Source organism: Ascaphus truei, chromosome 14 (genome assembly GCF_040206685.1).
Source record: "Ascaphus truei isolate aAscTru1 chromosome 14, aAscTru1.hap1, whole genome shotgun sequence".
In the NCBI taxonomy this organism is placed as follows: Eukaryota; Metazoa; Chordata; class Amphibia; order Anura; family Ascaphidae; genus Ascaphus; species Ascaphus truei.
In genome coordinates this window covers 7995145-8005759 of record NC_134496.1, presented here as the reverse complement: position 1 = coordinate 8005759, position 10615 = coordinate 7995145, and the positions used below count along the sequence as shown (strand labels likewise).

At 40.9% G+C, this 10615-nt stretch overlaps 1 protein-coding gene across 1 annotated transcript; it reads right to left on the bottom strand.

Annotated features, from left to right (window-relative positions):
- Positions 1–997: 997 nt before the first annotated feature.
- SCG2 (secretogranin II) lies at positions 998–8739 on the bottom strand. The gene is made up of 2 exons (XM_075569665.1): positions 8644–8739; positions 998–5441 (listed from the first exon to the last, which is right to left on the bottom strand). The coding sequence occupies exon 2, from the start codon at positions 5424–5426 to the stop codon at positions 3585–3587; it is 1842 nt and encodes a 613-aa protein (XP_075425780.1). The 5' UTR covers positions 5427–5441; positions 8644–8739; the 3' UTR covers positions 998–3584.
- Between the last annotated feature and the right edge of the window lie 1876 nt (positions 8740–10615).

Here is a 10615-nt window from a genome sequence, read left to right as displayed (position 1 = left end):
GGATACTTCTGGCTGCTATCGGTGGCCTGCCTCGCGTGCTGGTATCGGGCCCGTTCTCCGATCTGGGGACGTCACTCCAGTAGAGATTTTCTCTAACCTACAAGGTTTATTTCTCCCCTTGTGAGTGCTAGTCCTGGTGATTCTCTCTTGTAATTATTATTACTGTAAATTGTTTTATTGAGTTACGCTATAGAGCTTGTGCTTCTTTTTCTCTTTTATCTTTATGTATTTTCATATATATATATATATATATATATATATATATATATATATATATATATATATATATCCCCAATAAAGAATATCACTTGTGTGAGCACATTCGCATGTCTTTTAGACAGGTCTGCTCCCACTGCAGCAAGGGATTCTGGGAAATGACATGCAAATGAGCACACAATGTGTCACCTTTTGCCTGGAATATCCATTCACATGGAACCCATATAAGCAAATGCAATGGAGGTTTAATGAGAGAGAGAGAATTTTATAAAATATTCTGTGCCTAATTAAGGTTTTCGAGACTTTGTGTGCGTGTATATACAAATAAATGTGTGATATTGGTATATACATACATGCTGTAGTGTGTATGTATAGCTGTATACGTGCATGTACTTTTGTATATTATATATGTATGAACCATTCTTGTGCGTGATTAGCTAAAACCTCAACAGGTATATCAAAATATGTTGCATTTAATATTGTGTGCCCTGATAAGGGATGCGGAGGTAACTTTAATGTCAGAATGTATTATATCAGTATATTTACACTGTTGTGTAAAATGTGCAGTGCATAACGCTGTTTCTTAGTAGCCGAACCCCAGTCAGTTTGTATGATTCCAGCGGTGCTGCACTTTGCAATGGATTTCCCTGTGCAGTACTGTATGTCTCTCCAGCACTAAGGTAGTTATGTACTGCAATTAACTGCGGCCCCCCTGAAAATGTCGTTCAATTAGCAGTACTTACCCATCCGTCCAACTCACGGCACACAAATAAATAAACTCTACACATATACAGAATGCTTTATTTCTTTTCTTTTTTTTACAGTACCGCACAATACACAACAAACAGTAACCAAATAGTTCAAATGAATGAAAAAAAAATCCAGTGACCAAAACCTCAAAGGCCGATACTTTCTGGGCCATCGTTGTCAGGGGATCCAGGAGATATGTACTCTACAGCAGGGGGGCTCAACTCCACTCCTCAAGCCCCTTCCCCAACAGGTCAGGTTTTCAGGATATCCCAGCTTCAGCACAGGTCAAAGACTGAGCCACCTGTGCTGAAGCTGGGACTGGTTGAGCCACCTGTGCTGAAGCAGGGATATCCTTAAAACCTGACCTGTTAGGGGGAGGGGTCTTGAGGACCGGAGTTGAGCCCCTGCTCTGCAGAATGCAGCACGTTGCAGCTTCCCAAATGTTTCTTTAAGCAGATGAGTCAGAGTGAGACTTGGTATCTGGGTTGGCAAAATTCCACGACATTTACAAACAGCAGAGCAGCCCTGGGAGGAAGTGAATGTGAAACGCTCAAAGGAAAGTGCCCATTTTGGCTATAGAACAGGCGGCCCTAATGTTTGTAAGAACAGCTCCAAATAACATCAACATTTACCAATTATTTCATTTGGACCTTGAAGTCCATTGGGTTGTGTGCGCTTCTAAAAAGGGAGTTCCTTCCTAATTTTATTTAAACGTGGTAATTTGGCAATTATTATGTATGATATTGTCTTTTGTCTCACACAATATACAGTAGGTTGCTAATGCTGCGTTAACGGTACTTGACTTGAATGCAGAGCGATAACCCGTATCGACGGTTAGTTACTGGGCAACTCCAGTCCTCAAGGGCCACCAACAAGTCAGGTTCTCAGGATATCCCTGCTTCAGCACAGGTGGCTCAATCAGTAGCTCAGTCAAAAACTGAGCCACCTGTGCTGAAGCAGGCATATCCTGAAAAACTGTCATGTTTGTGGCCTATGAGGACTGGGGTTGCCCACCCCTATATAATGACAACGTGTATGCCCTATGGCAGAGCTGCAGAAGGTCTTAAAATCTCATGCATAGTTAAATTACAGGATAATTTTAATTTCAGTCCGAAAGATGGCATCACAACATGCGTAAACGGGAGCCTTAGATAAAGACATGATCTTGCATTCACTCATGTGTCAACCATGTTGTGTACCATCTCCTTTATTGACTGGCTCAGTGAGGGAAAGGCTATCCATGCATTCCACAAGAAGGAAAGGACTGTCACGAAATGGTTTCATGGTACTGGTGCCACAGAAATACAAAGTCGGACTCAAGATTCTTCCTCCCTTCAAAGCTAAATTCCTTGTGGTAACCAGAGAACCACGAAGACGCATATTTACTAAGCAATGCTACCCCGTAAGGCAAGTTCCAGAAACCGAAGACACTTTATAGCCCATTCAACTGAATGGACCAGAAGGTGTTTGTTGGCATCGGAAGTTCTCTGATGCAATAGCACTACTTAGTGACTATGGGCCTACATCTATGCCACAAGGGACAATCTATCTATAACATCTGGAAGAAAAGACAGCAAGGAGGTAGTGCATGCCTGCAAGCAGTGGTTTTGTCTCATTTCTAACACTGTGTGTGTGTGTGTGTGTGTGTGTGTGTGTGTGTGTGTGTGTGTATATAATATGGTTTGCGCTACCATTGGAGGAGAATAAGCCCATGTTGAAACACACAGGTATTGGCTTTTGAATAGACACGTGAACATTTCTTGCTGAAGTTCTTGAGTCACCTGACATTTGCATTTCTTCTTTGCAAAGATGCGGTGACAACTGCTTTGCCACAGAATTTGGCAAGCATTACAAGTCAATGTGCAAGGTCACGTGGTCCTGGGTATATACTGCCATTTTCATGCAATTCGGGCAACATTTGTGGCCTTTCAATCAATGCCAATTTTTTGCTTCATTTCCATAAAGATGTGAAATTTAGCCGGAAAAAAACGCAAAATATTTTGGGAAGGAAAATGCGAAGAGGTTTACACATCGCTACTCTTGAAGGATTGTATTTCCTTGTGATGATGCTGTTGGAGTCTATATCAGGATTGGTCGATGAAATGCTTTGTGAGCAAGATCAATATATAAGGCTCCCCCACCCAGTCAGACTCTATAAAGGATTTGTGGTTGAATATTTGATGCTGATACTACGAGAAGCTGTTAAAATGCCACTACCATACAATACAGAAAACAGAAACTGGGTAGTATTAAATGTCAGCATCCCAACCCATGAGTAAGTTACTAAACAGAGGATCACGACTGATTGGCCACTCAAGCTTTATGTGTAAACTAGGACACTTAATCAACACCTTTAACTGACCCTCCCTCTCAATATTGGGGAGATCCCTTCAAACTCCATCATTTTTCACACCGTGTTCAGTAGTTAACAAAATCAATATTAAAGTTGAAATGGGCATTAAAATAATTATATGAATGTCTGCCCCATAACTGGGACATCAGGGGGTCATTCCAATTAGTGGAGGAGGAACTTGAACTCTGCCTATCTGCATCATAGCAAGAACAAATCAAGTAGGGGAATAAATATCATGGAAGGAAAGGTGGTTGATACAAACAAATTACATATTTTCCATGGACCTTTTAACATTGTGATCCCTCGCTCTGTCTGCTTTCTCTTGGTTTAGATATTCCAAGACTTTCATGAGCATGTCCTCATCTGCATACTGTCTGCTCTGTGTGTCGTCACTCTCCCTGGTCACAGGAAGCCTTCTGCTAGCTGTGGCCAGGGTCTCTAAATCCTGTAACCCTCCCAGGTTCAGATATTCCTTCACAGCCTGCTCATACTGCTTGTCGATTTCCTGACTGTTGTCAGGTGGGAAGAGGGCTGCTACCCTTTTATTCTGGTTGCTGGCTAGCAAGTCAGGGTATTTGGCCAGCGTCTTTGCTACATATTCTGCCAGATCTTCCTCCTTCATGGACCTTGGTTCGTATTCCATTTGCCTCTTTTCTAAATCATTTAACCATGCAGCTTTGTGTCCATTAGATTTACTGAGCATGTAACGGGATCTTGGTAAACCATTGTTTTGGTTTAACTGATTTAGAAATGCAGGTTTCTGATTTGGTAGCTTATCTGCTCCTATAAGATTTATCATATCCTCCACTGTCAGGTCTTCAGGGATATTGGGTAACACAGCACTTGCAGGCTGCTTCATGTATCCTAGTTTGTTTTTGAAGATATTCATCTTGTCCATGGTGGGATCTGAGATCTCATCTAGATCTTCAGGTACTTCAGCTTCCTTCTCAAGTTCCTGCCTTCCTCCAGACTTCCTACCATCTCCGTCTCGTAACATGTCAATGAGATCTTCAGGAGGAATTTGTAAATTTCTAGATATATCTAACAACTGATACATAGCCTCAGGATCCAGGTCTTTCCCTGCATACTTTGCTGACCTCTTCTCTGCGTTCTGTTTACCCTTCTCCATTCTATTCACCCACATCCTCAAGTAAAAATTCATCAGCTTTGACAGGTTCTCTGATTCTTGTTCTTTATCTTTTTCAGAGTCGTCATCTTTCAAACCGAGCAGTCCAGATCGCTTCATCTCCTCCTCCATCTCATCTGTATTCTCCACCTCTTCCTTGCTCTCCTTTAACTCCTCTTGAGTTTGACTTTCAACCTTCTCCTCTATGGGGTTCCACTCTTCCCCTCCCGCCACATCTTCATAAGCAATATTATTGGCTTTGTACATGTCATCCTCATCATCCTTGTAGAGCTTCTGGTCTTCCTCCAACCTGTCTCTTTTGTGGTTGGCCTGACCCTTTAATTTCCCTAGTTCCTGAAAGACAGATTGTAATGTAGCCAGACTTTGAGGAGTGTACTGACCTTCCACTATTTCATTGGTGCGTTTGAATGGACTGTCCCTAGAGTAGTCATCATAGTAACCCCCAGGCAACTTGCCATTTTTGGGTCTTTTCTCAGGCCACTTATTTGACTCATAATCTTCACTCAGCTCAACTGGAAAGTTCTTGTCCATAGTGCTGCTGTATGGTTTGTTTTTTTCTTGGGGTGTAGTTTTTGCCTGTTTTTCAGCCTGCATCAAGGCTTCAAGCATGGCTCTCACCCACTGGGATTCATCATCAACAGAGGGATTTTTGGCACTCTCTGGGGATAAAGCCTGCACATTGGTGTCCTTCTGCTCTGAGAGGAATGGTGCCCCTAGGTAGGAGGAATAGTCTGGGATGCTCTCTGCTCTGTTTGCTTGCTTCCTGAGGTTCTCAATGTATTCCAAAGCCTTCAGCATGTCTGGACTGGGCAGCCTTTGGATATTTTTTAATCTGTACTCTTGGTCCTGTTGGGGCACTTGGTAATATTGAAATGCTGCAGCATCAACACAGGACATTAAGAGAAGTAAAACGGGCAAGGACAGGTATATTCCAAGACAGCAATTGCATGTAGTTGCCATGTTTATGAATATTTCCTACAAAAGAAATGTATGTGAATAGGTGGCAATGAATGAAAAGTATTGCACATATCAAAGGAAGTTCTATGCATCACCATTCAATTTGTAATATCTAACTGACTGCACTTTAATGGCATTAGAAGTACAGAACCCCCAAATTATTGCTGAATAAATAAACCCACTTGATTTATTTGTTGCTTGTAAGTGCTTGGCTTGTGGACTGCTATATAATTTCTGACAAGCAATAATACATCTTTCAATCAGTGATGGCTGTTTGCAATAGCTCACTCTGTTTATAGTAACACATTTAATGTCTTTATATTTATAGACTGCAGGTTGCTCTAAATAATTTTCTGCAGTCTTGTGCTTTGGGTTGTGTGTGTGAGGGTTCTGGTGAAAGGAGCTGCAAATGAACAAATGCAGACACAGACCTGAAACTGCCTCTTACCCACTACAGCTCTTCAATCTTCTTTGCTTTTCTTACACTAGCCAGGAAACACCCACGACTCTAACAAGCATTTATCTACCAAAGGCACTACCAGGCAGTGAAAGAAAATGACACAGCTCCTAGGCCTAGATGCAAAAAGCTCTGTTAAGTCAGGGCTCATAATGCCATGTTATCAAAATCAGTAACTGATGTTATTTTCCATGAAGTTAACGCCAATCCACAAAGCTAATTATATATAAACACAACGTTACTGATCTCATTATAATAGGCTTAACACCATGTTATGTTATCACTGCTTTGCGCTAGCTTAAGATGACTCACCATACGTCTGTCTTACCTAAAGGTTGTGTTAGCTCTGTTCAGACAAGGGGTGGGCTAGCAGTCCTAAAGAGCCACCAACAGGTCAGGTTTTCAGGATATCCCTGCTTCAGCACAGGTGGCTCAATCTTTGACTGAGCCACTGATTGAGCCACCTGTGCTAAAGCAGGGATATTCCTAATACCTGGCCTCTGTTGGTGGCCCTTGAGGACTGGAGTTGACCACCCCTGGCCCAGACACTGAAATATAGAATTAACTGGAGAGAGGGCATCCTGTTTTACTAGAGTTCCAAGTGCTACATTATATATACATTATAAATATTGCTTCAAACCAAACTCACTCTCTCTCCAGAAATGTTTTTATTTCAGTGTCTGGATGGAGCTAATGCCATCTTCAGGTCTGACCTAACTAACGTCTCATTGAATCCCCACGTTAACCATAACCAAGCTATGTGGATAGGTGTTGTGACCAGGAACACCTCTTTTGCAGGTCATTAGCACTAACATCCTTCAGGGTAACACAAGGGCTCCTTATGGCTGGAAACCGCACTTAACAGTGCGTTAGTGAGCTTTCACGATACCCATTAGCAGTTAACGGTAAGTCAATACCGGAGCTTTGTGCATCTGGACCGTAAGGCGTTAATCATTAGGAATACTTCTAAATCCGGTGGAAAAGGAAAGGGGTGCACTTGCAAAACACTAGTATGCAACATGAATACGCATATGCTTCCTTATTGCACTCTATGGAGTATCTGGCTTTTTAAAAATACATTATACTTTGTGACTATTTCAATTACGGTTACAATAGTGTATACTAGAAACTGTACATTTGGAGAACACTTAATTCTTATTTATGTCATTAAAGAATTAAAGATCTCACACCAGTGATGTCTGTATATAGCAAGATCTATAATATATATATAGTTTAACCTTTAGGATTTTCAAGCCGGTCTGGCAGTGAAAGGGGTAGGAGATGGAAAAGACACCCTGGCAGTGAAAGGGGTAAAGTGCTGTTACACTCTCTTGAGATATGGCTGGAATGGCAGTAAAACAGCAGAGAAGCCAAATTACTATGAAATAATCCCTCATAGCAGTTAGTGGACCATGAACTTCAGGCAATTATCTGATGGAGATACTAGTTGAAAGGAAGCAATGAATCTGTACCTGCAATGGTTAATAGCCATTAGTATTTCAAATACCATCCTCTTTCCTACAGAGAAGCAAAATAGATTATCTATAATGAAATTGGAAGACAAATGCTCTGTTTTACCCCCCACTTCTTTAATGAAACCATAAATCCTGGATAGTAATATATATGTAGAAACATATAGACCACACACACATATATGCACACACATGAATAAGTATACATGCAGATACATTCTATATTGTACGCGTGTCTCTATCATTTGTGCATATTTATTTTATATACACACACACCCTATGATTACATTTTCTGTTATATGTATAAAAAGATAATGATCGTGTATTTTTAAATGCCTCTTGATAGTTCCATCAGACAGATTTGAAATTACAAATTTGTCTCATGTAACAAGTTGCAAAGCCTGTTGCTTTAGGCAAATATTTAAATAGAAAAGTACATTGTGATCTAGTCATAACTAAGATAATCAAAGGTTTTTACATTCCCCTCTGGTACGAAAACAATGGAATGATAGCTGATCTGTATCAAACATTCTATCATCATGTTTCCCTACATGATGCTCCTTTTGTATTTATGATGGTAATGTGTCTAAATGAACTACCAGCCTACCGATTGCATTTTAACGACCTCCTCAAACCACTACTACATCTAAAGAAATAATGTTTACCAGATTCCCATTTCCTTGCCCAGCTGCTAGCTAACTTATATAGCATAGCAACAGCCAAGTATGGGTAAGCTCTACAGGTCTTTTAAGCAGTGACGCTGATAAGGGGATATTTGTATTGCTTTGTCATTTATATAAGCTTCTTCTCTATACATCGTATTTATTCCCTCATCTAGTCTGTGTCTGTTTTCAGAGTTCAGTCTTTATCTACATTCTAGATGTGTATATATATATATATATATATATATATATATATATATATATATATATATATATATATACATACACACACACACACACACACACACACACACACACACACACACACACACACACACACACACACACACACACACACACACACACACACACACACACACACACACGAAAGCCCACATATAAAATCAGAAATAACTGTGACTTCGTATTTGTATTACTGTGCCTGTTTAAATGTAAGAATTCCGTTTCCTATAAAATCCCATTGATGTAATGACAGAAGTGCAGCAGGTTGTTTATTGTATGGTAGATCGTGTCTTCAAATTGCCCTGCAGATGTGGGGGTTGTGAAGTTTTAATATCATGTGAAATGCCCCATATTGCATGCACACTCCCATAAGAAGATAGCCCTACCTGTGCTTCAGACAGAGGGATGAAGAAGACTGAGCATTGCTCCCTCACTGGATGGAGAGATATGGTTTCAGCACCAGGACAGCTCCCTGTGCTTAATAGTGCGCGTCATGTGACTCTCATGACGTCACCTTGTGTGCAAAGAGCACTGGAGAGGCAGAATCAAGCAGGCTTAACCCCCTCAGCCCTGGCTGCTTGTGAGATGTAATGTTGCAGGCAACATGCACAAGCAATGATGTGAGTTAACAGGGCAATGAAGTCAAGTCAGAAGTTGCAACCCAGCCACATAGTAATAATCTGTGTTTAGGGTATTAACTCTTTTGCTGCCAGAGTATTGCAGGCTCCTGTGGAAGTGAAATAGTTAAAACACCATCATATCCTTGTTTAACGAAGTAGTGTCTCAGTGCGTACTGAAAACAATGAGGCATTGAAGAGGTTCGAATCCTGGTGTCAGCTCTCCATGTGCAAGTCACTTTATTTCCCTGTGCCTCGGGCCCCAACAATAGGTTGTAAGTTCTGGGGGGGGGACTCATTGTGCCTGCACAATTCTATGTACAGTGCTGTGTACACTCCCAAGTTCTATATAAGAAACAAATAATATTAATGGGAGTATTTCATACTTTCAGCCCTCTCTAATCCTTCAAGAATCACCAATGCAAACCTTCGATAGCACCACCAAGTTGATTTTGCGCTTAAGAAGCCCCCCTCCCTATCCCTTTTGCTGACATAGGTCCAGTTGATAACCATACCTCTAACTAATATTAATAAACAACATCAAAGCCATTCTGCACCGTTGGGGTGTCTTATCTTGGTCACTGGAGGTGGTCGGTGGCATTAGGAATGGCCCAGTGATAATGTGAAGCTTTTATCAAATCCCAGTATCAGCTTCTTGTGATCTTTGTAATTCATCTGGCCTCTCTGTGTCTCAGAAATGATACATTAAGCCAGCGGTTTACAGCCTATTTTTTTTTTTTTACATTGTTCACCCCCTCGCCCCCCCATGAAAATATTTGTGCTTTGAACCCCTAATTAATCAATATTATTGGCTACTCATCACACTATTGCTAATAAAACAGTGTGACCGATCCCAGGCTGTATAATGTCCCGAGCTGGTGGGGGGGTTGGGGGGGGGGGCACACGCTTAATAAGGCCACAAACTGCACCTCAGTGTGTGCAGACAGGATGTAGGGGGGTGGGGGGTATAGCTGTCAATCACTGTGGAAGCTTCCAATGCCTTGCTGCTCTGGATGCAAAGCATTGTGGGGAGCGAATATGTAAATAATAACGTGATATCTCTTCCCACTAAGTAGAAGCATCTTTGGGTTTTTGAGTTTAATCCTGCAGTGTGCAGACATATCAGGCTTCTTTGTTCCCCTAGATAACACAACATATCCTGTTACAATGCAGAATATCCCAGAGTTTTCATAGGACATAGAAGCGGTGCGCATATTGATCACTTTCCAGTGATCACTTATAAATACGGAATTATAAACAAACAGAACATACTATAGGTGCAACAAACTTAAAGAGTAACGAGAGAAATTAATCTTTGCCTTGATAAGATTATACACAGCATTGATCTACACTTGTATGTTCTAGCGAGGGAAACCCACGTAGATCCGTTTCTGTTTCCTTAATCCATCAAGCAGTCAAAATATTTGAACTATTGTACAGACACATTAGCTATCGGATGAGCTGAATTTAATACATCGCTCTCATGTACTGAGATGATGAAAATGCATGAACATGAAAGCACTCGCCATGATAGCATAGTTTGTGCTGTTTTTAACACATTGGTTATTTTGTCAGTGTAATAATCATAATTATTTCAATGTAAGCGTTATGCTTTAAAAGGCAACGTGTAGGTGAACTAGTAATGTCCAACATCATCATTTTCATCCGAACCCTTAACCAAATGAAAACAACTTGATTTATATTTGCAAGCTATCAAGCCTTGTGTTGAACCAAAATTCAA

What these genes read in the sequence shown, in the direction of transcription:
- SCG2 (XM_075569665.1), bottom strand. Translation starts at nt 5,426, where the DNA reads ATGGCAACTACATGCAATTGCTGTCTTGGAATATACCTGTCCTTGCCC.